The sequence below is a fragment of the Camelus ferus genome, chromosome 11 (genome assembly GCF_009834535.1).
Source record: "Camelus ferus isolate YT-003-E chromosome 11, BCGSAC_Cfer_1.0, whole genome shotgun sequence".
Lineage (NCBI taxonomy): Eukaryota > Metazoa > Chordata > Mammalia > Artiodactyla > Camelidae > Camelus > Camelus ferus.
Window position 1 is genome coordinate 509,690 of NC_045706.1, and position 27,481 is coordinate 537,170.

The window sequence follows — 27,481 nt, forward strand, 5'->3', positions numbered from 1 at the left end:
CATGGTGTGGAATGTTTAATGCTGTTTCTTTGGTCTGGATGGTGAGGCACTCTTTCTGTTCTGCCTGGGGTGCCGAGGGCAGGAAGGAAGGACGGTGGGCTCCCTGAGGGGCCCAGGGGCACAGAAGGGGGGCTGTGCCCCGAGGAGGGGCTAACCGTCCCCAAGGGAGAGAGGCGCACACGGAAGCTATTAACCAGCCTCACAAAGGGCGAACGATGAAAATACTGTATTTCATGGACAGTTCTGTGTCTACAGTGAGAACCCAGCACGCCCCGGGTCTCTGGTTTGTACCAGCCATGGAAGCAGGTGAGCAGGCTGGACGGGGGCCGGTGCTGTCAGCTGCTGTCAGCTTGACCTGTGAGGACACACGGGATTCGGGGCAGGCCCCAGGCACCGTGGTCTATTACAACCTCACTGTCAGGAAACCAGGCTCCTGTGCCCAGATACTGAGAGTCAGCCCGGGGACGGCTGACATGCCTGCCCACTCCAGGCGCATGAGGAAGGGCCTCCTCCCACTGGGGCCCCCCCCAGACCAGACACAGCTGCTGACAAGTCTTGGGGACCAGGCTGCACAAGGCGAAGAAAGCCTGGCCCTCGGGTGGCTGGACAACACACCACCCTGCACGTGCACCTGTGCCGTGTGCAGCAGACGTGTGTCCACGGGTGATGCGTGTGACGCGCGTGGTGTGTGCTGTGCACGTGAGCACCACCCGCACACATGTATGTGGCATGTGCACCAACACATGTGTGCGTGTGCATGCGTGTGGGTGCACATGTGCCACAGACCCAAGGAGGGAGGGCGGGAGGGAGGAGGGAGGAATGACTGCCGGGCTCACACGCACGTCCCCCGGATGTCTGGGCTCTGCCTCCGTGGGGACGCACGGGCCCCCTCCCGAGGGATGTGCCACTTGCTGTCGCAGAAGGATCTATGATTGACATCTGTCCTCCGACTCACGGTTTTGTGCCTGGAGGGTCACAGGAATGCCAGCGCCTCTCTGTGGCAGGGAACAGAGCTGTTCCCAAACACCCCTGTTGGGAGGCGGGACCAGTCCTGGCAGACGCTGGCGTTGCAAGCTGAGTCTATATTAAAGGACATCTGGGCATTTCGAAGGCGCGACCCTTCAGGCCCCCGCTGGCCCTGGAAAGGCCTCGGGTCGCCGACGGTCTCTCGGAGCGTGGCTGCATCCCAGACTGGGCTGAGGTTGGAGCCAGTGCAGGGCAGGGAGCTGACGCGAGTCCCCACGACAGCGGAGGGGCTCATGGCAACTGCCCAGAGTGCTCTGGACTGACCGGCAGGCTGTCTGCCCCCAGGAACAAGACTTAACAACACACACACGAAACACTAGAAAATGTTGGTGGCACCTCCTGCCGTGGGCAGGTGGCAGGGTGGGTGGGATGCCCGCTAGGCTGCGCGGGCCACGCGGGTGCTGAGGGCTGCTCCCTTGGTAGAATCCCTGCCCCGTCCGTCCCTGGGCTGCCCCCCCGGGGACCAGGCATGGCAGGATGGCAGGCAGGTGTCTGGATGTGGACGCTGGTCTGACCTCAGGTCCGTGGATGCAGATGTGGCCCAAAGTGTCTTTCTGCTCCAGTCCTTCCTGCTGAAGGGGTCAGTGGGGTACCGCCAAAGCTCGGTCCGGTAGTGACCCCCTGCCCCCTCGTGCGGCAGAGGTCCTGATGCTGCACTGAAGCACGCCCGGTGCGTGTGTGCGCGGCCACATGGGCGACGGTGCCCGGCTGCCCGCTACACCGTGGTCTCATTCCTCCAGGGCCCTGTGCGGATGTTGCCGGTGCTGTCGGAGCCGTAGGGCATGTCCCCCTTGACCAGCCCGTTCTGGCCAGGGCCCCCGAAGGGCAGGGACTGCGTCCTCCGGAGCATCTCGAAGTGACCAGGGCCATGGGCCACCTCCCTGCCCAGCCGCGGGGGGCAGCCATAGACCACGGGGCTGGCGTCGCTGCCCTCGGGCTGGGTGACCAAGGGGAAGGGGTCTCCCTGGGCGCAGCAGGCCAGTGAGTGGGGCCCCACTGGGCCCTCGAGCGAGCTGGGGGGGCTGTCCGTGCGGGAGCTGCGGGGGCTGCCGTCCAGGCTGGACGGGATGTGGTAGGCATACTCCTGCTCGGCTGCCTGGTGCTGGCTGAAGTAGTGCGGCTTAGTTCTGCCCTGGGGGCACCTGTGCAGGTGCGAGTCGTGCCCGAAGGCATCCTCCTCGTGCACGTGGATATGGCCCGTGTCCTCCATCAGCTGCTCGCAGTGCATCTTGGCGCAGCAGGGCGTGGCCGGGGACAGGCAGCTGACATGGCTTTGGGTGGCCTGCAGGTTGGTCATCTTGCAGTGGCTGGCCTGGGGGTGGCCGAAGCCAAGTGGCTTGCCGGGGCACGGTGAGTCCGGCAGGCAGGCCGCATGGCCCAGCACGTCCCCGTTAGCATCAAGTGCGGGGCGGGTGCCGAGCTTTGCTGAGTGAGGGTCCCTGCGGGAGGGGCAGCAGGACCACCAGCAGTGCCACACATCGTCCCGCTTGGCACAGTGGTGGATGAGCACGAACAGCCCCAGAGTCACGCAGAAGGCGCCATACAGACAGCTGAAGACCATGTCCAGGAAGTGGCCTTGTGACACTGCCAGCGCCCCGAAGGTCCACGTGGCCACGAACAGGAACAGTGTGAAGGCGGCGGCCCGCAGCTGGGCCTTGAATGAGTGCTCGTTCTGCAGCAGCGAGGCGGCCAGGGTGGCGCGGGCAGGCGGCGAGCCAGGCGGGGCCCCGGGGCTCTGGGCCACCTCTGGCCCCGCCAGCCGCTGCTGCTCCTCCGCCCGTTCCCGGAGCTCGTATCTGCGCTCTGGGTGGCGCCGCAGCTGGACGTATGTGCCGAGGAAGTACACGCAGGTGACCAGGGCGATGAAGGCCGCCGGCCCGTAGAAAGCACCCAGGCTGGGCTCCCAGGCCATCCAGCAGCTGTGGGAGGAGAGCGGGTCAGCGAGGGGCCAGCGAGGGGCCAGCGAGGGGCCAGCGAGGGGCCAGCGAGGGGTCAGCGAGGGGCCAGCGAGGGGTCAGCAGGGGGGCAGTGAGGGGCCAGAGAAGGGGCAGTGAGGGGGCAGCGAGGAGCAGTGAGGGGGCAGCGAGGGGCCACATGGGGCAGCGTGCCAGCTCGGGCCAGAGGTCTCCCTGGGCTCACGGGACCAGGGTGTTTCCCACAGGGAGGGTAACCGTGCGATGAGGGAACACAAACACGGCCCCGAGACGGCGTGGATGGTGTTTAGGGATGTGGGGGGCGCAGGCAGGAGCCGGGCCTGGTTGCGAGCTGCCTGTCTGCCTCTCTCTGGTGCTGTTGGCTCTCCCGGGTCGACTGCCTTTCCCCGTCCTCAGCTGGACAGATAGGGCACCCCGTGCTGGGCCTGGGAAGGGGTGAGCCCCCAAGGGAGCAGGGCAGCTGAGGGAGGCATGCGGGGGGCTCAGCCAATGTCACAGGGCCTGCGAGAGCTGTGCTCATGCAGCTGGGGGGCCGGCCGTCCCAGGAGGCTCTGCTCTGAAGGGCAGGAGGGACGCTGCAGGGACAGAGCCCAATGGGGACCTGGCCCCGGGGGCCCAAGACACCCAAGGATGTCACTGTCAGGCACAGCCACAGCCACCAGGTGGCCTCAAGGCAGGAGCGGCTTGAGCAGGGCCGTGGAGACAAAGGACCCCATCCTGCTCAGAGCCTGGTACTCACTATGCAGCATCCACGCCCTCCGTCCCGTAGTTCCTGATGCTCGTGGCGGCCGTGACGCCGCAGATGATGGAAGGAGCCCCTCCACTGATGAGGTAGAGCCTGCGGGGTGGGGCCACTCACTGCCAGGACCCACCCACACCCCCCAGGACCGCCGCCCTCCTCCAGGCCAAGGAGGGGCGAGGCCCAAGTGTCCTGGCCGAGCAGCTGTCTGGGCAGCACCGGTCCAACCTGACCGAGGAGCTGCCGCCGGACCCAGCCTGACCTGGCCTTCCCCATGCCCCACATCCCTCCGTGCCTCCCCTCAAGTCCCATAATGTCCCCTGTTCCCCCAACATATCCTACATCCTCCATGCCCCGCATTCCCTCCTGCCTCCCCTGTGTCCTCCACGTCCCCCCGTTCCCCATCCCCACGCCCAGCCCCCACATCCTCTCACTGCCTCCCCCATGTCCCCCACCCCTGCTCGCTGTCTGCTGTGCTCAGGGACAGAGATGGCCTTGGCCAGGCCCAGCACATTGGCCGGGGGGGTGGGGGCAATGCTTGCTCTCGTTCATGCAGCAGAAATGGCCGGAAAGACATGAAGCCCCTGAGTGGCAGTGGGACAGTAGTGGACGGGGCGGGACTGTAGGGGATACTGTGGTCAGCTGCCCAGGCCCCCTTCAGGCAGACGTGCTCATCCCCCTGGGTGCGGGGGGCTCTCAGCGGCATTCCCTCTGGAGCTGCCTCCAGCTGCAGCCCATCTCACACCTGCTGCAGCAGGTTGCTGGCCCCCAGAGACCAGCCAGTGCCTGTGGAGGCCAGTCAGCCTGGTAACCTTGGAAAGAGGAACTACAGGGGCCTGTCCCAGCTCCTTGTCGGCCCTGGAGCTTTTGTGCTGCCTGGAAGCCCAGCGTCCCAGCTGCCTGGGGGTAAGTTCTGGCATTTGACTCCTCCCCAGGAGGGCAGCAGTTCGTGGATGGAAGCTGGCCCCACCCCAGGTGTGAGCTGACTTTCCGGTCTGCAGGGCCTTAGCCAACAGCTCCAGCCAAGGCCATCTGAGTGCCTGACCACTGATGCGGGATGCTGGCGTGTGAGGACGTCACAGGCACCTGGCCATGCAGCACGCTCCTTGTCGCTTATGGTGGGGGGTGGTGCGTGATGGGCGGCCTCTGGGGCAGGACTGAGGGGTCAGCTCGGAGACCACCCCCTAGAGATGGGAGTGGTTTTCCGGGGTTTGCAAACACCCAAATCAGTGCAACGGTGTCGTGTCCCCAGTGGGGTCCAGGGCCACGGGCGGGAGTGGAATGACCCTGCATAGGGTCACTCACAGGGGACACTGTGCCTCCCTGAATTCTGTATGCAGCGGGTGCATCCTTCCGAATGAAGGAGAAACACACATTTGGACAAAGTTAAAACCAAGAGGATTGTCAGCTGGCCTTCACGTCAAGAAACGCCAAATGAACCCTTCAGGCTGAAGGGGTGTTGTGCCTGACAGAAACCTGGACGTATGAAAACCTCAGAAACACTAAATACTGGGGTAAACATAGAAGGTTTTGTTTCCTCTTAATTTCTCTAAAATATATGCAGCTGTTTAAGGGTAGTCCCAGACCGTGCGGCTCCTCCACCCCTCTGGCTGTAGTCCGAGCCGGACGGCGCCCTCGAGTCCTGCAGGTGAAGCGGTCTCAGCCGCTCCACCGCCTCCACCCAGGCCCCCTCGGGCCACTGGGCGCCTCCTCCTCTGCGGGGGCTTCATCAGGCCCCTCAGAGCTGCTCCCCTTCCCCGTCCACTCCTGGGGGACAGGGGCGAGCCTGCTCCCTGGCTGCAGTGTGGGCTCGGCCAGCAGAGGGTGCTGGAGGCCACTGCAGGAAACTTCTTGCTGCTGCCGCCATCAGCGGTGCGGACGAGCAGGACTTGCAGTCAGTGGCGCCCTGCCAGGGCCAGTGTCGGCCTTCGCTGGCCCCAGCAAGGACCCTCCTGCAGCAGCCACAGCTCGTCCAGTGGCTGGGGGCCCGCCCCACCCATCACCAGCCGACTCCAGCCCCACCCACTCCAATGAGGTTGTAACCCCGTGTTGGAGGGGCCGCCTCGAGAAGCTGGAAAGACACAGAAGCGGACCCCACCCTGGGGCCCCCGAGGACCAGCCTGCCTGCACCCAGTTTAGCCCTGCCCTCGGCCGTTTCTGTCCACTCTGGAGCCCTTCCCCCGTCTGCCACCGAGCACCCAGGAGGGCCCTGTTGTGACCTCCCTGCCAGAGGTGACGTTCACCCAGGCCAGGGGAGCTGAGCGGGGGTGGGGGTGGGGGCACATGGATGGCGGGGGTGGGGCGGGGTCCAGGCCCACTTCTGAAGTCTGACCAGTCGGGTCATCCGGAGCCCCTGCACTGAGACCCCCGCACTGAGACTGTTTGTCACAGGAAGCCGGCATCCGGGGTGGACACATGGCTGACGCAGCCCAGGGGGCAAAGGGAACGTCACGTGCAGATGCGGGCAGCAGTGATCCAGGGCACCTGCCCAGGGCCCGCCTGTCAGGCCAGGATCCTCCAGGGCGATGCCGTCCTCCCGGTCCAGGCAGCATCCTTCGTGCTGATCCGGCTCTTGAAACCCTAGAGATCAGGCTGATGGCTTCAGCTTCGATAAAGGAGCAGCTGCACCACTGCCCAAGTAGCCGGCTTTCAGAGTCACTGACGTGCGTGGAACACGGCCTCTCGTGTCCAGCTTGCACTGACCAGGGTGGATGGAGGGAGGTAATAACCATCGGGGATTTGATGCCTGGAGAAAAGCTGGTGGACAGAGACCCCGGGGCCATGCGAGAGTGAGGGGCGTCTGAGCACTGACCATGATGAGCAGATGGTCTGTTCAGAGTGCGCCCTGCGGGGAAAACGTAACTGGGATGCTTCACGACGACCAGGATGCATTACAACGCAGCAGCACATTGGCCAGGACTTACTCAGGGACAGGTGCCAGCACATGGGGCTGTGCGCTCACTTTTACCTGAAAAGGGCTCCTGTGTTCCTCGGCCAGTCTGAGAGCAGGACGCCAGCTCCTGGGTGTGGACTCCCAGGGCCTCGGGGGACACGGGCGTCAGGCTGGACCCCTCCCGCTGTCGCACTGGAGGGGCCGAGTGGAGCCGCTAGCCCAGTGCTTGGCTGAGCTCGACCCAGGTGGTGCCTGTCTTCAGAATCTCTGCTGCCCGAGGAGGGATCCAGGCAGAGAGACCCCAGGGAACTATCCCTCCACCCGGCAGGCTGTCCAGAGTGGGCATCCACTATGTGGGGGACAAATGGACGAACTGCCCAGGATGTGGGCACCTCAGCGCCAACGGCTTCTTCACGTAAAACCCACCAGCCAACCATAAGTGACGGGAAGCCGTCTAGGTGCACTTATCAGAAAGGGCAGAACAGACTGAGAAATTAGGCTGTAATTACGTGCAGCTAAATTGGGGGTTAGCCCCCGAGCATCCTAAAATCAAGCAAGAAGTTCTGGTTCTGAGGTGGGTCCACTTTGGCTGCCTCCTGCAGATCCGACGGCCGTGCTGAAATCCTGACCCTGGGGCGATGGTGCCTGGGATGGGCCTCGGTCATGAGGGTGGAGCCTCACGCATGGGAGTGGGGTCTTCAAGGAGACCTGGAGTCCCCCGGCCCCCTGTCCCGTGAGGATACAGCAAAAAGACGGTCATCAAGGAGCCAGGACACTGGTCCCCACCAGACACCGAATTTGCTGGTGCCTTTTTCCTGGACATCCAGCCTCCAGACTGTGGGAAGTAAGTGTCTGCTCTTTAAGCCGCTGACCTGTGTTGTTTTGTTTTCCTCACCCAAATGGACCAAGACATTAATGAGGGTGAAGTGGAGAGACATGTCCACTCAGAGGCCTCGGCTGAAGGGGACTGGCCAGCGGGGCAGCTGGGGAGCTGCCTGTCCCGTCCACTGGAGACCACAGTCCTGCGCGCCCTGCACAGCGGGCCAGCCACATCCCAGCGTGGACTGGACGACCTGCGAATGGCTGGGCTTGGGGACCCGTGATCACCAAATCGTACACAGCACCTTGCGTGGTGATGACACAGGCAGGCAGATGGGGACAAGGACAGAGAAGAGCTTGACCAGGGCTTGAGGAGACAGATGGTTGTGGCGTTTCAGCGCCCAGTCCTCCTCACCGTGACGGCCCTCAGGGTGGCCGTGCTGAGGCTGCCAGTCCCTCTGCATGGGATTCCCGGCCCTGCTCTGTCTCCCTCAGTGTCTCGGAACCTCCAGTCTCTTTCTGTCCAGCTTTTCTCCCTCTTCTCTCTCCCAAACAGTCGGACACGTGCCGAGAGCTGGGGAGCTTGTCCTGGACGGCGCCCACTCCATGGGCGAGAGTGCTGACCGCCGGCCTGCTCTGCTCCTGGACGTGTGGCGTGGGGACCTGGCTCCCAGTGTGTCCCCACCTCACTGACTGACACAGCTGCTCTGTGCGTGGGGCTGGGAGCTCACCTGCCACGGTGCTTGGGCCGCGGGGGCAGCCGCGTGGCCAGTCCCCAGGGCCAACCTGACCGAGTTCCACCTGGCTCCCTGGACAGAAGTCCCAGTGCGTTTTGCTCCTGGAGGAAGAAGCCGGCTCGGTGTGGTCGCCCCGCGTGAAGACTCCTCCATCTGGGGTCCTGCTGGGCGCCTCCGCACCCTCTCAGCCTCCGAAGTGTGGCTCACACCCCAACCGGCAAACCCCGCCCTGGGCTCCGTCCTCCTGCTTGTTCCTGCTGGTGGGCTGGCTTTCAAACCCCAGTGAAGTTCCCTGGAGCCAACACCCCTCGACCCCATGGCGGCCCCAGGAGGGCCCTGCCAGTGCCCCGTGTGGCGCAGTGACCCCCACAGTGACCCTGACAGTGAGCACAGCATGCCTTCTCCACAGCCTCGTCCACGTGTCCTCTGGGGTGGGGGCTTCATGACCCTCACGGCATCTGCCTTCTGAGAACCCCCTCCCCACCTTGCACACCCTGATCCTCCCAGATGCGGCCTGGCGTGTCTTCTCCCACCGTGGGCCCCGTGCGGGTCCTGTTCAACCGCAGGCACGGAGCCTCCACTTCTGTGCTGAGCCACGGGAGCCCGGACGGGGCGGGGAGACCCAGGCCTCCCACGGCGACACTGAGCCTCTGGCCCCTCATGTCAGAGCGGAGTTGGATCAGACCTCTCCCGTCCATACCCGGGCTCTGAGCGCGTTCATCCAAGGCCGAAGTAAACGACACTCACGGAGTCACGGCCACTTATCTACCTGTGGTTTCAACGCGAACAAGCAGGACACGCCGGGGCTCGGGTGTGGTTTCACGTTCCTGTGGACACGCTGCTGGTTGTGCTGGGACCTCGGGAGGCGGCACCAGCACCACGGGGCACGAAGGCTGGACCAAGGCTGCGTGGACACTGGACGGTGTGGCTGGACGGGAGGCTCTGCATGGAGTCCCTCCAGATCGTGGTGTGCCAGAGGACGCCACGATGGGCTGAAGGAGCTGTGTCTTGGCTCAGGGAGACCTGGTGGTGGGAGCCGGACGGGGCTCCTGGCCTGGGTCCACGTACAGTCTGGCGCCCTCCCTGGGCGGCTCCCCTGGGCGCCCGCTCTGCTCTCTCTTCCTCTCTCCCTGAGCCCATCACGATGCTGCCTGTGTGCCCGCGTGCTGGTTTCCCAGGCGGGCCTCCCCAACTGGGGAGAACCAGGTGGTCCTGCTGCCGAGAACCCCGGGCCCAGCTGAGGCTCCGAGTCTGTCCTGCCTGCAGATTCCCACTTCAAAGGCTCCTTGTAGGTTCTAGGAGGTGCTGCCCCAGCAGGGGGCCCCAGGGCAGCACCGACGGGCCAGGGGCCCAGTTCGCAGTCACCTCACAGCCTTGAGGTGGGAGCTCTGCTCGGTGATGCCTGGGCCTGGCCTGGGGCCTGAATCAAGGTGACCCCGCAGGGCCTGGCCCACACTCCACGCCCGTTCCATTCCTCACACAGGGAAAGCAGACCTGGCCGTGCAGCCCCACAGCAGGACCTGAGGAGTCGCCCATCCCCTCTCCAGCCTCCCTGGCTCCTGGCCCTGCCCTCAGAGCTTCCTAAATGTGGGAAGGGACGAAGCACTGTGTGTTTCCCTTCACCGGAACTGAGCTCTCCCCCCTCAGTCACGTGGCCCTTTCCGTCAGGCTGGAGTTTCCTCATCCAGCTGTCACAATTCTGCGCAGACTTACTTTCCCCTGGAAACCGAATAACCTGAGGTAAATAAACAGCGCACGCATGAGTACCCAGCAGGTGGAAGGAGAAACCCCAAGGACGGTCAGAAAGGGCCTTGAGGCGAATGAAGAGCCCACGAGACACCACAGCCTCCGGGTCGGCCAAGGCAGTGCCAGAGGGAAACGCGGGGCCGGGGCCTCCACAGTCACAGCAGAGGGGCCTCAGACGTGGAGTCTGGCTTCACCTGCGAGGAACACACTGAGCTCGAAACGGCAGAAGGAAGGAAGGAACAGAGACAGAGCAGAGACGACACAACGGAGGAGATTTTGCTAACGAGCTGCCGACGCCCAAACTGGGACAACCTGGACCCCTCACGCCGCAGCCCCCTTGTTTGTAAAATGGAACCAGCCACGTTCCCGCTAACGTGTGTGGAAGCGCTCTGCGAGCTACGAGGTATCATGGAACTGACTCTGTGTTGGACGCATCTTCTGTTCGAAACAAATGGAGAATAATTGTGAAACACACACCGACCCTTTAGCAGACAGCCTGACAGTCTGTGCTCAGTACAGGGCCCCTATTTCAAAACAGAAATAAGGAAATACAGAAAATCGAGGGAATCAGATGGTTCTTTTAAAAAGACCAACAGAACTGGCCGACCATTAGCTAGACTAAGAAAAAGGAGAGCAGGCCAGTGCAGCCTGGGAGTTCCAGCCAGAGCAGCTAGGCAAGACAGGGAGTGGGGGAATCGGAACCAGAAACCAAGCAATAAAACGCCCGCCACGCCAACGACACGACGCGCATATGATCCACGAGGACGCCGCCGGACCTGGAAGCCACTCCAGCAAAGTCGCAAGATGTGCGCAACACACAAGACCAGCAGGTGTCTCTGCATGTAGGCAGTGCTCAGCCTGAGCGCAAAGCGAAGGGAGCAGTCCCGTTTACGAGAGCAGAGAAACTACTCAGGGAAACATTTGACCACGGAGCACAGACGTGCGCCCTGAATATTGGAACGCACTCTCAGGAGGAGTCAAAGAAGACTGCGTTTACAGACTGGATCCTGTTGCTGGCGTTAGAAGGCAGCACCTCCTGATGTGCCCTACAGACTCGGTGTGATCCCTGTCAGAATTCAAGGACCGTCTCTGCAGAAATGGAGAAAGCAAGTTTAATATTCGTGTGGGATTTCACAGCTGATTTCTTTTTATTTCTCTTTGGGAAACTGCAGAGCGGGGCTGGGGGCTCTGGCTGCTGCCCGCGCCACCAGGCCCACCTCGGGGCTCCGGACACGTGGGCGACCTGCTGGCCGGCTCCCCACGACACCCTGGCAGGAGGTGGTGCTGGTGATGCACAGGGACTTCCCAGCGCTGGGAGCGGGGTCAGGGAGGCAGAAAAAAGAGTGCCCGTGGTCGGGCGGCGGGAGGGCCCCCACTGATAAGGGTGCTTCTGGGTTGAGAACGACTTCAGGGCCCAGAGTGCGGAGGGCAGCTCATGAGCGCCCCAGGGCCTGGGAGGAAAGTCTCCAGTCCTTGGGGTCCCCACAGTCAGCCTCTGGTCTCCCCGAGAAGGCCCAGCCCATCACATCGGCCGCCAGCCCCAGGCCGGGCCGGACCAGAGAGCAGCAGGGGAGCAGGTCTGCAGTGGACCACCCCCCACTGCCCCTCCGCTCCCCACCTCCAACTCCGCAGCCCCCATGTGCCCCTGTTGGGGGTGTGCCTGCCCAGACGGGTGGGGGCCGAACACCATGTGGACACACCCTAGTGTTAAGGCTTCTTGTACCAAAGGAAGGGGACGTGGGTGCGGGGCTGGTCTCCAGGCAGCACTGAGAGGAGCAGCGAGTTTGACGGGCCCGGGCCAGCCCCCTACCCCGAGCCCCGCGGCCCCTGGCGTCTGGCTGGGTTACATGCCTTTTGAAGCCGCCAGAGAGAAAACAGTGTGCTCCACCCCACTCTTCAAAAGGCCGGGCAACTCTTCAATCAATTTCAGGCCCCAAACCACTTTGAGACTGATTTTTAACCCAGGGGACCTGGGGCCTCCTGAGCAGGAGGAGCGAGGTGATTAACCCCCGCCCTGGCCGGAGTCCCTGCGCGAGCACCGACGGCCCGGCTGTCAGGGCGTCTGCTCCATCTGAGAACCAGGTTGTGCTGGAAACCTCGGGGCGAGGGTCCTGTTACTCACGTAAACAACACAGGACGCTGTTTCATCTGCCTCAGAACGGGCTTGTGCTGGGCTGCGGGCCTGCCTAGGCCTGGCCGATGGCCCTTCAGTTTCAAAGCCAGATAGAGCTCAGTCTGAGGGGCTGGGCGTCCCCGACCCCTCGCACAGGCCACAGCCTCACATTGGCAGCAGCTGCCCCTCACGGGGACCACCCGTGTGGGGCCGTCTCGGGGATCCCTGGTGAAAGTTTCCCAAACACCCAAGTCCCCCTGCCCCAGCCATCGTCCAGGGCAGCCTCTGGCCGAGGCGTGAGCCACCACGAGCGGTCACTCTGGGGAAGCCCAGCCAGTGGCTCGCGCTCTTTGAGCTCAGGTGATGCCCTGGAGACGGTGGCAGGTCAGACGGCTTTGAGCAGCTGGTGCCCAGGCTCAGGGCCACGCAGGCCCATGGGTGCCAGGCTCTTGCCAATGGCCGATTTGAATTCAGTCTTGGTTCAGAAAGTGGCAGGGTAGAGCCAGCGGAACACTGACTGTGAGGACGGCCGCCCGGTGACGGGGGCAAGCGCAACCTTGTCTCCAGGAGCCGAGATTGCTCCTGGACGGGGAGTGAGATGGCCTCCTGCTGTGGCCCGGACAGACTGAGCCCCCAGGCTTTCCCGGCCCAGGGCTCTGGGAGGAGGTCTCTGGCCCCCACCAGCCCCAGGTCCGTTCCTGCCACGTCCACCTCGAACCCTCCCGGCCCGAGGAAGCAACGGGGACGGCTGGCTGGAGTGGGGGCTCCTTTCCAAATCCGCCTGCCACTGGCCGAAAGGCCCAGGCTGCTTGGTCACCTTGAGACCAGCAGGTGAGGGTGACTTGGCTCCCTCTTAGGTCTCCGAGACCCGTGAATGAACCGAAGCCAAGACCAGGGCACTGACCCACCACAGAGCCGTCTCCATGCGCGCCCACCCACAGAGGGCGCAGGGGTCTCCCAGCGGCAGCTCAGCACACAGGAGGGCGCGCCCAGCATGCAGACAGATGCAGGCCTGCCTGCACTGCCCCCGCACCCCATTCCTGGGCACCCACCCCAACACAGCGCCCCACCCCAACCCCTGCCACCTGGGCCATCGGGTCATCCTCGGGCCCCAAGTATCCTCGTGGCCAGTTTGCCGAGACCCCTGGAAGGAGGTGTAGGGCCAGGGGCTCTAGTAGCCGGAGGTGGCCAGGCACGTGTGCTCGGTACCTGAGCAGGGGCTGCTTGGGGTACGGTGGCTGGTCTGTCCCCGGGCACAGGGGGGCCTTCTTGGTCACCTGCTTGTAGATGTTCCTGGCGGTGACTCCGATCCACAGCATGGTGGACAGCGTGGAGTAGTGCAGCACGATGCCCACCTAGGAGGGAGAGGGCCAGTGAGCCCACCGCGGCACGCCTCCCCAGGTCCCAGCCGCCCTGCTTCGCGTCCTTCGGGGACACCTCAACGGTGAGAGGGAGGGAGACCGGGAGGAGCCCCAGGGTTCTCAGGGCAGACACCACCCTGCACAGGGGCCTACGGGCTCCTGGAGACACATGGGTCCTGTAACTGGGCAGCCTCGCTCTCCTGCGGGGAGGTGGGGGCGGGGCCCGCGGGCCGTCCTGCGAGGTGAGCACACCCTCCCCACTCCCGGCCCCGCACACGTGCACACGTCTGTCTCAGTGCCAGTGCCCAGCCCCGCGGTCTCCCAGACGCCCTGCAGGTGAGTGAGACGCCCTGGGGATCGGAGGCTGAGGTCCACTCCCTGCCGGGCGAGTGGCTCGTTACTATGGAAACAGCCCGGCCGCCCATGGCCGGCGGCACTGCATTAGCTAGTTACGCACTCCACACTCCTGCTTCCATCCGATCCTGAGGTCACCGTTGAAGTAACGACCTGCCACTTCGGGGTGACAAGTAAAATCTGGCTGTAGATGGAAAGGATGTAAACGTTTAAGGAACACAGAGATTCTCTGAAGGCAGTAAGATTGCACCATTGTAACGATTTATCGAATCCAGAGTTCAGTTTGGACCAGAGGAAGGTCTGTAGTAACTGACGGGAGTGCTGTGGGCGGTGGGAGAGCCCCGGGGCCGCTGTACGTCTCAGGTGGTTCCCCTTGTCCGGGAGGGTCCAGCCTTTCCCTCAGCCTGGCCTGGATCTTGTCACGCGGTCGTGTGTGCCTGGTGCCTTGAGGTCACGTTCTTGCCCTGGCCTGGCTGAGAGGAGGAGGCTCTGGAACTGGGGGCTAGAACTCCCTGCACCCAAAAAGGAGACAGAGGGACCATGTGGGCCTGGCCCTCGACGGAAGGACAGTCTGACCTCCTTTCCAGGGACAGCAGAGTGGCTGCCGTCATGTGTGGATAGAAACAGAGTCACATCCTCTGAAGGCGCCCCAGCCTCGGCCCCGCAGCTGACCCGGCCCAGAAGGCGGGGGGAAGGGGCTGGGCCCTCGCCCGTTTGCTCGGAGCCTCGCCAGGCTACGCAATTTGTGGATCATGAGAAGCTGTAAACAGCAGACCTCTGTCTCCCCGACGCCACCTCGAGGCCGGACCATGGAGAGGTCGCTGAGTCACCTCCCCGGCTGCCTGGCCATCGCCCGGCCACCCAGCCCACGCTTCTGGCCCCAGGGCCAGGGCTGACGCGCAGGCCTGGGTGGGGCCTCCGGGCCTCCGGGCCACCGTGTTCCTGACGTCACGTGGCTCTTCAGCACAGCTCACAGGCATCATTTTATCACCATAACAACCATCTATTCTCTGCAGCCACCAGAGCTCTGGACCACCTCTCCGACATCGCTTCCCTGCGATGCTGAGCAACACTTGGATGGGGAAGGTTGGCCGCAGGAGTCTGTTCAGGCCTCAGGCGGTGGTGAGCTGTCACTTGTCACGGCAGGGAAAGGGCTGGGCGGAAGCCTAACGGCTGCTGACGCAAAGCCACGTTTGCTGTAAGGAACTGGCTCGCATGCCTCTGCCTCTGGAGGCCGAGGAGCCCAGACTCTGCCGTCACCGAGCTGGAGGCCCAGGAGGCCGACGGTGTGGTTCCGGTCTGAGCCTGAGTCCAAAGGCAGGAGGCTGAGGTCTTTCTTCCTCAGGCTTTTGTTCCACTCAGACCCTCATGGTGGGAGGGGCCGCTGTTGGGCGCACAGTGTGCCCTCCTCAGGCCACTGGTTCAGATGCTCACCACCTGCAGACACACCCTCACAGACCCACCCAGGAAGCTGTTTGACCAAACGCCTGGGCACCTGTGTTTCATCAGCTCGGCATGAGGTTAACTCTCAGGCCTTCCCTCTGGGTTCTAAGCTGTGCCTCCCAGGGGTCTCTCTTCTCCAGTGAGTGGTGGGTGGGCCTGGCCCACCCTCTGTGACATTAGCCGGGTCTGCAGTGGGCGGGCAGCGGGAAAGCTCACCGAGGGCTCCTGAGGTCCCTATGGCCGCTCTGCCCCCATCGCTCCTCCTGATGCGCCCGGTGGGTTACGTCTGGCCTGCATGCCACCGGGACCACCCCGCCGGGATGCTGTTCTCCCTGCTCCGCACGCCCGGGGCTGACGCACGTCTGCGAGTGAGCGGGTGATGCCCCGCTTCCCTCAGGAGACGCAGTCGGGAAGCCAGGCCTCAGCGACGCTGGGCCCGAGCCTGCTCCTCTGGTGGTCCTGAGGTTGTCACCCCGAGGGGACCGGGTGTGTCCCACGCTAACAGGGCCCCTGCAGATCTCGCCTCTCCAGACCCCAGGCCTGCTCGGCCCCTGCCCACCACGCACTTTGGGGTCCACCCGGCCTCCAGGAGGACGCCTGGCCTCCGGGAGCCTCTGTCTGGCTGGCGGACTGGAGGACAGTTCCCAGCTTTGGCGGAGGGCGGGGCGCCCAGGGCCGCAGGACTGGGAGGGGGCCTGGGCCTGGCCGCGCCGTCAGGATCCCAGGGCCCCTGCTGTAGAGTCCAGCACGCAGAGCGCGGGAGGCCAAGTGCAGACACGAAGGTGACCATGCATTTTGCTGCTTCCAGACGGCACCGCGCCACAGCAGGCACTCACAGAGGACAGCGAGCTGGCTTCCCGGGGCTCCCCCCGTGGTGCTTCCACGCTGTCCAGAGGCTGACAGGAGCGTGTCTGCCCCTCAGCACGGCATTCAGATATGTGCTGGTGACTTTTCTGCTGGGCCCAGGGAGCGACTTCCCGATGGGATGTCAGCCCTAACATAGATTCGCAGAGAAGTGACGTCCCTTCTGTGTAGAGAAGCGGGGGAGGCCGAGGCAGCGGTGCTGTCTCCAGGCCTGGCACCTGCTTGCAGGTGGAGGGTGTGTGGGCAGGAGCGCACACGGAGTCTTCCCCCAGGCACCCCCGGGGCACGTGCCTTTTGGCCACTGATTTCCAGGGTGAGTCGCCAGCCACTGCTGTCTGTGCAGGTGGACAAGGCATCTCCTGTGGACAGATGGCCACCAAGGTCAGCCGGCACACATGGGTGTCAGGTGACAGCCTGCAGCAGCCCCCGCAGCTGTCAACAAACTCTTGTTGGATTTATAGCAACCAAGGCTGTAAGGGGAGCGTGTGACTTCCTAATGGAGGCAGCTGGGACACTCCCTCCACATGCTTCAGGCAGATGGACACCCACCAAGGCCTTGGTAAGATGCCCTGTGGTCCTTGGGCAGCCCCCACCAAGCCCCTGCCTGGGTGCTGCAGGTGTCTGCCCACCTGGAGGTGACTGTGCCCCTGGAGGGGTTGGTCCACCTGGAGGTGACTGTGCACCTGGAGGGAATGGTCCACCTGGAGGAGACGGTCCACCTGGAGGGGATGGTCCACCTGGAGGGAGTTGTCCACCTGGAGGAGACTGTGCACCTGGAGGGGATGGTCCACCTGGAGGGATGGTCCACCTGGAGGAGATGGTCCACCTGGAGGGGAACGTGCACCTGGAGGGAACTGTGCACCTGGGGGAGAGAGTCCAGCTGGGGGAATATCCACTGGGCTGAGCCAAGTAAGCGGCTGGCAAGAGGCTGGAGAGAGGAGAGCCTGGGTCCCTCGGTGTCCAGCTGCAAAGGTGCGCCGGGCTGCCTGTGCTCGACTGGCAGCTGACAGAAGGGCCTCTTCTGAGCTCCCTCAGGACCGAAGGGCAGTTCATGCTCTCCCTCTTTTTAAAGAAAGTTCAGGCGAGGCCGAGGGGTGGGAAGAAGACCTTTTGTGACTTGTCCTCTCCATGCCCGGAGCCGGAGCTCCCTTTTCACGCGAGTAGGAGCAGACCTCCCCAGAGCGAGCTCCGCCGTGGGCCACGTGGGGCGGGTGCACGTGGCTCTCTGTGGCCTGGGGCCCCGTGACCTGCCAGTGACCAAACCCCCTCCCTGACTGGGAGCTGCACTTCCTTGGGGTCTCTCCTTCTTAACTGGAGTAGAGCTGCTGTACGGCGTTGGGTCAGCGATTCAGTCACACACACACAGACTCCTTCCTGTTCTAGGTCGTCAAGGCTGCTGACTACAGCTCCCTGCGCTGTCCACTCGCACCCATGGATTCTTACCTGGACCGAGGGGGCAGGGGGCCCCGCCCCGCGCTCCTGCCCCACAGCCTCAGCGGGAGAGGCAGGTCGTGTCCCTAGCTCTGGGTTGAGCTCCGTTTGTTGGGCAAGGAATGTCTAGTTAACATGTCACCTTACGCCTTGGAGAAAGCTGGTCCAGTTGAAAAATAAATCAAATGACACGATCGAACGCTGGGCCAAGCTGCAGACTCACATGGGGAGAAACTGCGATGCAGACCCTGGATGCGTAAACGTCCCTTCACGAGAAACACCTGAGCGACACTCAGCTGTCATCCCGCTAGCAGGGCACTTGCCACGCGCCTCCCCTCCGGTGGGAGAGCTGACGGCCCTGCAGGTCTGCAGGGAAACGAGGGAAGGCAGCACTCACCGCCTGGCACACGGTGGGGTGCTTGGTGCGGTTGATGCCGCCGGCGAACACTGAGAAGGTCAGAGCCGCGTGGAAGCAGAAGTTCAGGAGCGCGTGCCGGCCTTTCCGGCTGATCCGGATAGCGCTGTGGGGACGGAGAGTTCGCGTCAGGACCTGGCAACTCGGGGCGCAGGGCAGGCGGGAGCCCACTCACCCGAGTGCCACATCCCATCGGTGGGGGAAGGGGCTGAGGAGCTCAGAGCCTGGCTGAGACGGGGCCAAGAGCGACACTCCGGAAAGACCAGACTGTGGGAAGGACAGACCCTGCTGGATCCCCCTTGGTCGGTGGCCGTGGGGTGGCTTGGTGTTAAGTCCCCTGGGGAATCTGGAGCACCTGCCCGTTGGACAGGTGAGGACACTGAGGCCCTGAGACCTTGGGACTTGTCCAAGGTCACAGACAGAGAGGGGAGAGAGGAAAGCCACCAACCACACCTCCTGGTTCCCGGGACAGAGCTCTCCCCGCTCAGTGGACGTCTGACACCTGGTGGCTCGGATGCGCTGGAACACCCCCCACAGCCCAGCCTCTCCCTGGACTAGGATGTGCCTGTGGCGTGTCCATGTCCACGACCACCCCGGACCCAGTGATAGCCAGACAGACTGCTTAGCCTCTGCCTGCTGCTGTCATCGCTACCCCAGCTCCTCTGTGGCCTCAGTCACAACCAAGCCTCCTCTCCGACCCCGGCTGTGGATATGACTCTTATTGTGGACTTCATGCTGCTGGGGGCCAGGATCCCGCCTCACATTTCTCAGTGAATCTTCATGTGATGCCCTCTCCCCAGGCAGAGGTGGCCTGGAAACCAGCTCAGCAGGAAACCAGATGGACTCTCCTCTGGACAAAGCAGAGGCAGAGCTGCTCGAAGGGCTCTGCCGGCTGCTCCAACTGCCCACAGTGGGGCGGCCAGGGTGCCTGGCCAGTGGAGGGGGTGGACTGCACCTGACTGACGAGAACAGGGAGGCTGGCCTGGAGGGCGTGGCTGTCCCTGAACTTTTGGCCACCCTCGGCCACTGCCAGGGCCACCCGGGGCTGGGCAGGCTCGCGTCGGCCTGCCACCTGTGACATCCCTCCTGGGCACTTCTTGCTATGCGAGGGCAGGGGTCTCCCAGAGGGTCTGCATTGGCAGGTGGGCGTGCATCCAGGGCAGGGCGCCTCACCTGCGGTGAAGGACGTAGGTGGCGGCAGAGGCCAGCAGGCAGAGCAGCATGACGGCGGTGCAGGCGTACACCACGGGGTGCAGGAACTCCCCGGGGGCCTGGGGCAGGGAGAGGACGGCCCTCAGATCCTGGAGAGGACACAGAGCGGAGCGTGACCCACGCGGCCGGGCGCCTGGGCAGACCCACTGGGCTCTCCCTGCGTTGGTGAGGGGATTCTCAGATCAGGTGGGGATTTGCTGGGTCTCAGCAGAGGCGGACAGTCTGCCTGGGCAGGAGAGGACGAACACTGCCCCGGTGGGTCTGCTTCGCTGCGGACGTCTTTGTGGGCTCTGATGGCAGCTCCCGAAGGACAGTGTTTCTGCTGTGCCCGGCAGCTGGCCTCTGGCCTCCGGCCTCCTTCCCACCCAATGCCGCTGATGGAGCCTTGGGGCACCTGCGTCTGTCAGTGGCGCTCGCTCAGCTGAGGGCACGGCTGCCCCGGAGGCCTGCATGCGGCTGCAGAGGCAGCAGCTCACGTCAGACCACCCCAGGTCCCAGGTCTGAGCCTCACACCCACCGACGCTCTGCTTTTAGGGACGTGGCTCAGGTGGATGAGGTCACAGGACCAGCGTCCCTGTAAGAGGAGGGACAATGGGAGCTCAAACACAGAGGAAGGGCCACGGGCCCACGTGGCGGGAAGGAGCTGTCTGCACACCAAGGGGCAAGACCTCAGGAGAAAGCAGCCTGCGTGCACCTGCACCTTGCGTGTCCAGCTCCAGGACCGCGAGAAAGAAATTCCTGTGGTTTAACCCACCTGCCATGTGGGACTTTGTTACGGTCACCCTTGGGGACAAATGCTCCCCACTAGGTGGGTGGTCTGGCTCTCGGTGCTCAGGCCAGAGGGTGAAGTCCTTGCTTGACCCCCAGCCCAGGCCCTGAACCCCCCACTTTGCCCCCACAGCCCCTGGGGGATGTGCCCGGCTCTGGGAGGACAGGCTGGGGGCCATGCCCACTGGTGAGGGCTGCCAGAACCCCGGTGAGGCCCCAGAGCTACCCCCATGGTGACCATGGGGCGGGTGGTCAGGGCAGGGCCTGCCTCTGCGCTGGCCCCGTCCCCAGGCCACGGCAGTGTCCAGTGCTGACATGCCCACTCCGGGCCAAGGGCGGCTCCAGACGCACAAGCCCCGGACAGTGGGCGCAGTTGGTGGAGCCTCCAGACCGGGAATGGGGGATGGAGAGATGGCCGGAGAGGCCGTGGCCCGTCCACGGCAGGAGGCAGAAAGCAAGCCTGTCTGAGCCCTCAAGCTGCTTTTCTCCTGAGGGACGCCTGTCATCAGTCCAGCTGAGATGACACCTTGCCAGCCAGCAGGTGCGGGACGTGCTCAGAGGGAGCCGCCCACTACCCAGCGGGGCCTCTGCCCCGACTCGGCCCGACGCAGGGACTTTGATGAGGACGGCTCTCTGTTGTCCTGGCAACGGCTGATGGAGTCCCATCACCTGGGAAAGGCCCTGAGTGACGTGGACACCTGGGGGCTCCTCAGCGTCTGGCTGTGCAGGGGCCTGACCGACAAGCGAAGCAGGAACAGTGTCCGGTCCCAGAGTGAGCCGACGGCCAGGGAGGCACTGGACAGCCGCTCCACAGACCTCACCACGGCCGCCCTTGCACTTGGGGCCCGACTGCCCTCGGGCTAGGAAGTCTGACTGGCAGGTGTGGACGTGCACAGACCATCAGTGATGCCCAGACACACGGGCTGTCAGTAGGACACATGCTGCTCACAGCCCAGATCCCAGGAAACCATGAGCTCAGGAGGAAAGGCAGCCTCAAGGTGACGGGGATGCAGAGTGTCCCCAAGGGAGACCCGGAGGTTCTGCTGGCTCCAGCCGCCTGGGAAGGCATGGCCCTGGGGCAACAGGCCTGGCACGGCTTGCGAGGACGGTTTTTCCCAGTCTCACACAATGCCTGGTGGAGCCGCTGCCTAGGGCGCGAAGGCCGCTGAGCCCGGTCCTGCAAGCAGGAGCCTTCGCCTGGGGAGGGGGGCCCAGTGGAGAACAGGCATTTTGTAAGAAAGAGGGTGCAGGGCCGGAAACACAGGCTGCCCCTCATTTCCCAGGGACGTTCAGCTCCCACTGGCATCAGGGACACCGGGGCGTCCTGACCCTGGCACATTGCCATCAGGGTGGCAGGAAGGGGACCCGCGGCCGAGAGTTCCAAGGCACTTTTGCACCCATCAGGTCGAGGGCACCAGCCTCCTGTCAGGTGCAACTCAAGGCGAACATCGAGGACACCGGGTGTCCTTGGTCAAGCCCTCACAGCAAGTGGCCTTTTCGCCTGTGGTTCGTCTGAGAGCCGTCGGGTGGGAGCAAGCGGGCCCAGGTCCCACAGGCGGCCACGTGTCCTGGGCCTGTGCTCGCTCTTTTCACGGAGACGATGGTTTGTTCCTCCCGTAACGTCAGCTGGGTCTGAGACCCCCTGACTCTTCACAAAAGCCCACCTTGGCTTCCGGTTTCACGTCCGCACACAAGAGCCGCTCCAGGACCTGCTGGTGCCCCGTCCTCTCACCGACCCTATCAGGACCATGTCCTCAGTGCCCCGAGTTGAAGGGCCCGGGTGTGTCCACCTTCTCGGGGTGTCGTCATTGTGGTGTGAACACTGGGGAGCTGCCTCGCCGCCCCTAAAGACCAAGGCCAGACCCCTGACTCTTGTCTGGGGCGGGGGTAGGGGTGGCGGGCGGAGAGGGATCGAGGAAAGCTAGCCCGCCCTTCCCAAGCAGAGTCCCCGCAGGGACTGGACAGCCGGGGTCCCTGTGTCCGGGAGCCATCAGCACATCTGGCCCTGGGAGGAGTGTCCAGCAGCCGGACCGTGGCGGCGGGCTCACCTCCAGACGCGTCCTATCTGCCACTTCATTCACACGCACAGACCCTCTGTCTTAAGCCAAACAAGGGTCAGAGCTGGCTTTCCTGCAGTAGGAACGCACCCTGGAGCATCAGTGCAGGACCAGTGTTCGCACAGCCCGAGGTCTCCCTACCTCCGGGGCTCCTGCCTTCTGGTCGAGGCCCCAGTTTTGGGGCCTCACCCAGGTGAAGGGGTCCCTGGCCCCGAGTGGCTGCATCCACCATGTATGTTTTAGAAGAAACAGATTCAATTCCATTTAGCCTCCTGGTTTTTTTTTTTTTCTTTCTCTAAATTAGAGTTATCAACAGTGCTTTCTACATTTTTAGAGGTGACATTTAAAATTCAAAGTAGGTAATGCAAAACGGAGATACATTTTATATTTTAAAGTTCACACATGTACAAGTTCCTCTTGGAAGAATCCACTCTGCAGGTGTTCCGTGGGCAAAGTCCCTATAATGGTCCAGTACATGGTCAAACAGCATAGAACTGACTGCCTTCTCTGGACACGACCTTTGGGGGCTGCGGGGCCGTCAGGGCTCCTGGGACCAGTGACAGGGACGGAGTGTGCAGAGGGGTCCACAGAACCCACAGACAAGCTGGGGGCAAAGGCCACCGCCAGCCTTCTTGGCGGATGGCCGCACGCCAGCTGCCGGAGCCGCAGTCCTGCCACCCGCTGTGGGGCTGGAGCCCACGAGTCCCGTCACTTCTGCGCCCGCAGGATGGCCGGCGGGGCTGCTGTCTCCTCTAAGAAGCCCTGGCCCCGCTGTCCATGGAGCCTGCAGGCGGGAGCGACCCACCCAGGGCAGCAGCCCCCAGGCTGGTCTGTTCCCATTTCCCCTTTTCTTTCACGTGTTATTACGATTTTACCCAGATGTGTCCTTGCTGGTAGGCACTGCAAATCAACTAAACCAGGATGTCAAGAAAGCCGAGAAGGAGGGAGGGGAGAGGTCAACTCAGGGGTCGCTCATCCGGTCAAACAAGCTCGAGTGGCCTCTTCCAGGCCGAGGTGCGGACCATCTGCGGGCGTCCCTCCCGCGCAGCGAGGTGTCCGCGCTGGGTCTGCGGGCGGCCAGGGGCGGGCAGGGCTGTCCTTCCTCCCAGTCTCGTCCCAACCAGACTGACCTTGGGGGAGCCTGTGGTCCCTTGTGTGCTGTTTAATGTGGTTCCATCCTTTCGATCTGTCAACCTTCCGGGACAGTGTCCCGGGGGGAGCAGATGCAAAAGATAAGTAATTTATTCATTTGGAGCACAAGTTACCCTAATTGGACATTTATGTGGCTTGTTGCCGTCTTCTGAGGATGTGTGGGCCGACTGAATTTTGAAGAACTTTGGAGAAAAATACATTGAGAAATATCACGGGGGTTTCCTTCCAGACTGGAGGTCACTTGCTTAAAACTGTCAACACAGACAGAGAGGAGGCATCGGGTGGGCGATAAACTCTGTGAGAGGAAGGTAGGTTTTAGAGGTTTATAGAAATTGAAATATTGGACTGAATAAAAAGCAGCAAACTGGAGGAACTCCCTGAACCTCTGAATTGGTGTCGCGGGCGGATGCGGGCGGTGGGAGCAGCAGGTTTGGCCGGGGTCCCGCTGGCTCAGACAGAGCCCCGACTGCCCTGCGGGCTCCCTCCCTCCCAGACCACCCACAGCCCCGGCCTCCAGGTCTCTGCCCTGCGTCCACCCTGGTCTCTCCGGGGTTTCAACTCCACCCTTGCCTTTTGAACGTGGGTGCTTCTGTGCAGAGCAGCGGCGTGCCATGTCTGTCTTTGGGGCAGGCCTGGCCTTTTGCCCTGTCCTGGTTCCGGGCCCTGCAGGACCTGGCGAAGGATGCCCTGACACACCGACGTCGGTCCATGCCTCCTGGGCCTGGGCCACACGGAGCAAAGCCACCAGTGAGGTCTTGGTGCCACTGAGGCCCCAACATGAGTGAGCGGGTGGGCTCACCCTCTTTCCCGAGACAGGTGTGGCGGCACGACCGACTCAAGGAAACAGCACACGGGTTTGGACGGGTTCCCTCCGATTCCGGAGTCTGCCACTGTGTCCCCTTGAAGAGCGCTGTGCCCTGAGCCGACAGGCTCACAGAAGACTACGGGGCGCAAAGTCACTTGCATTTTGGAACCTGCTTGAACTTGACAGCTGGCAGCACCATCGCGGGAACAGCTGTGCAGGTCAGCCCCTGTCAGCAGCTGTGGCCAGGGTCAGTGCTGGGCGGGTGGGTGGGGGTGTGAGGCCTGGGCTCTACCCGCTGGAGACGGGGCTGCAGGCCCCCCAGCCCCCCGGGGCGGCGCCTGGGAACTCACCATCCTGCGGGCGCTGAGGGCACGCAGGCAGCGTGTTCAGAAGGTGCGTAGGGCACCAGCAGTCCCGCGGGAAATCGCCCAGAGAGCACCGTGGTTTCAGCTTCAGTCGTACCTGCTGGTGACCACGGCGTCTTTACAACTGAGGGCTGGAGGCGCCTTGTCTGACCACAGGGGTCGGGGCAGCCCACCGCCAGGGCCAAGTAGGTGGTGGGAGTGTGGCAGGGCCAGGGCCAGCCCTGCTGGTTCTCCTCCCCACGTGCCCCAGGGTCACGGGGGAGCCTGCCCAGGTGTCTACACCTCAGACTCTCAGATGCACTCAGGAAAGTGCTTGCAGCCGAGCTGCAGCCCACACGCCAGGCTGGGCGTTCTCTGTCCTTCCGGAAAGCCTCCCCAGCGTAAGTGTTATTTGTCAGGAATAAAAACCCAGCGCACAGCTGAGATTCCAAACTCTCCGGGAGAGGGTAGCCCAGCTGATTCCTGCAGTCTTGACGGGCCTGCGTGGAGTGGGCTGGGGGCCGGGGTGAGAGGGTGGGATGGACTCGAGGAGGAGGGCCCCTGACCAGGGCCGCCTGGCGGTTCTCACGGGAGGGCCAGAGGGTCAGACAGGAGGTGGAGACGGGGCTGATGCTGGGGAGGACAGCGCACATGCGCGGGGCCCGAGGGGCCTTGCTGGCCCCCTGCCCTGACCTATGGCTCACCCTTCGTCTGCCAGTGACAAGGATCCATTTTGCAAACGAGGATCCAAATCTGAGAATACAGAGCCTCGGACACGGCTGCCCCGGAGGCCTGGCCGTGCTGGGGGCAACAGGTGGCTGGCTCGGGTCACCGAGCTGGGGGTGCAGCTGAGCTGTGCCTGGAACGCGACCCTCAGGCCCCTGAGAGGCCGGCGCCAGCCCCCAGCCTCCAGGCCAGGGGGCAGCTCTGCGGGCAGCGCTGACCTCTGGCTAAAAGCTTCTCCCTTGTTTTGACATTTCAAATTGAACAAGAAGATGCACCGGTGACTCAGAACCCCTCCTTGTGGGGAGTCGCATCTGCCCTAGCGACTCGCCGTCGTTGTCCAAGCCTCGGCCACCTTGGCCTCCCTGTCCTCCGGCCATCGGCATTCCCCGCACGCGCTGGCCGCTGTCCCTCACACACACACGCATACACACAATGCATTATTTACAGGCGTCAGCCTTTCCGGAATCCAAGCGGGGGGCAGCACAGGAAGTGCCCCTGCCTTCAGGACGAGCCCCTCCCCCCCACTGCTCATGGTGGCCGCACTCCCTTCTCTGGAGAGAGACCCGACCTCCAAGCTCGGTGTCCCTGCAGCGGAAGCCCACCCACGTCCCCTGCCATCAGTTCGGCCAACTTTTTGGGGGAAGGCGCCGGCAGGGCTGTGGTGGGCAGCCGCGTGTGGAGCCTGGGGGCCTGGAGTGGGAGGCGCCCAGCCCGGGGCTGGAGGAGGCTTTCACAGGTCACAGCCTGGGGTGGGGGCAGGACGCCGTCTCCCGTGAAGCCAGTGAGTCAACGCTGCAGCCTGCCGGCAACTCATTAGCATGGTCTGCGAGCAGCCAGCAGAAGGTCCACCGGGCGAGGGCAGCCTGGAGCCCCGGCCCCTGCCCACAGCCTGGCACGGGGCAGCTCCTGCTCCTGCCCAGGGCCCGTGGGGGGGTGGGCGGCCCCGCACGTACTCACCATGAGCACAGAGAAGTCACTGAGGTGTGAGCAGAGGGTGGAGGTGGCGCCGCCCGCCCAGCCGATTATGTTGCACCCTTCTCCCCGCCAGCTTCCATGGCTGTCTGGAAGGTCAAGGTCCCGAACAGTGGCCACGGGGACGAGCCCCTGGCGACCGCGGTGGGGCGGGCAAGGGTGGAGAGGCCGCCCCCATCTGCGAAGACAGGGCAGGGTCAGGTGGGGGGGTCCCCCTCCGCAGGGGACCCCCAGCATGGCCGGCGGCACCTCCCAAAGTTGGCCCCCACCTTGGCTCCTCTCCACCAGCCAGCCTGTTGGAGTGTCTGTCTCGGGCCCGTCTGGGCAGCAGAGGTTCCGGGCCGACCTGGGCCTCAGGGCGTCGGAGGGACCTGGCCCACAGCCACATGCTGCGCGGGGACCCTTCCTTCCCCGTGTTTGAAACCCCACCTCTGCTCACCATCCCAGCACAAGACACTCAACCCAGTCTTGGGCTGCAAGAGACACGCACGGCCTGCCTGTCAGTTTAAATCAAGAGAGTCAACAGACCTTGAATTAATCTCCCAGGGAACAGCCGGCCCAGGCGGACGGAAGCCTCTGCTGCCTGGACGGGACTGGACCTCAGGGGCTGTGTCCCCCCACAGACTGAGTCCTTTGGCGGCTCCGGGCCGTCAGTGGAACCCAAAGTTATCCAGAATCTGCACTCGGAACAGCAGGAATCGCCTCCCTGGCTTGGCGCCCAGGAAGCGGCCAGGGAGTGGACACCACGGCCAGTGGGCTCCGAGCTTGCCTCCCCGGGCCCTGTTCGCTGCCTCACTGGGGCCCACCTGCCGCAAACCCCGGAGACGCACAGCCCAACTTCTCACCTATTTTGGTGAAAACAGCTGGAGTGGCCACGGTCCTGTGCCTCCCGTTGGCGGCGAGCCGCGGTGAGTTCTCGGGTCTGGGGAGCAGTTTTCCATCCCAGAGGCAGCGCTCTGGAGCCTGCAAGTGGAGTTATCAACAGATTGCAGGACCGCAGCCCAGCGCCGGCCGGGGCTCTGCACCCCGGAGGATGAGTCAGAGCCAGGAGCAGCCGACATTCAGTGCAATTCTCAGCAGGCAGCTTCCCGAACTCTGCGTGAGGACTGCCAGCGGCCGCTGCGCCTGCTCCCGCGGGCGGCGACGGTCAGGGACGAGGGACGGTCGGAAGCAGGAGCCGTAACCATGGGGATGGGGGAGGCGCTGATGGCTCGGCGAGGTGGCCGGCTCCCTGCGGCAGGGCAGGAATGGTTCGTCCCAGCCAGCCCGCTGCCAGCCCGCCGCCCGTCACAATGCAGAGACGATTTAAAGAGACAACCGAAGGTTTTGCCTTCGCTTCCAGCAGAGTCGAGCACCTCACATTAAAGCACGTCCCCGAGACGACACAGGAGGAGGCCTGGTGTTTTTGTTTCATTCTCAGAGGAAATCCTGTCCATCTAGGGCTCCGACAACAGAAACACGAACAAGGAAATTGATTCTGGAGAAATTTTCACAGTCCTCGTATTAAAATGTTCTCAAATCCAAATACGGCCACACCGAGGTGAACACACGAGTCAGTGCTAGCGTGAGT

The 27,481-nt window shown here is 63.5% G+C and overlaps 1 protein-coding gene across 2 annotated transcripts; it reads right to left on the minus strand.

Annotated features, from left to right (window-relative positions):
• On the minus strand, nt 1-27,432 carry ADGRA1 (adhesion G protein-coupled receptor A1). Of its 2 annotated transcripts, XM_032490603.1 has the most exons (7): nt 26,757-27,431; nt 25,897-26,089; nt 19,049-19,176; nt 17,858-17,981; nt 13,217-13,362; nt 3,700-3,798; nt 1-2,945 (listed from the first exon to the last, which is right to left on the minus strand). In XM_032490603.1, exons 2-7 carry the CDS (start codon nt 25,897-25,899, stop codon nt 1,742-1,744), a joined length of 1,704 nt encoding a protein of 567 aa, XP_032346494.1. In that variant the 5' UTR covers nt 25,900-26,089; nt 26,757-27,431; the 3' UTR covers nt 1-1,741. The 2 variants fall into 2 exon arrangements, with proteins under 2 accessions (XP_032346494.1, XP_032346495.1); XM_032490604.1 differs by lacking the exons at nt 17,858-17,981; nt 19,049-19,176 and having other exon boundaries at nt 26,757-27,432.
• Nucleotides 27,433-27,481: the final 49 nt, after the last annotated feature.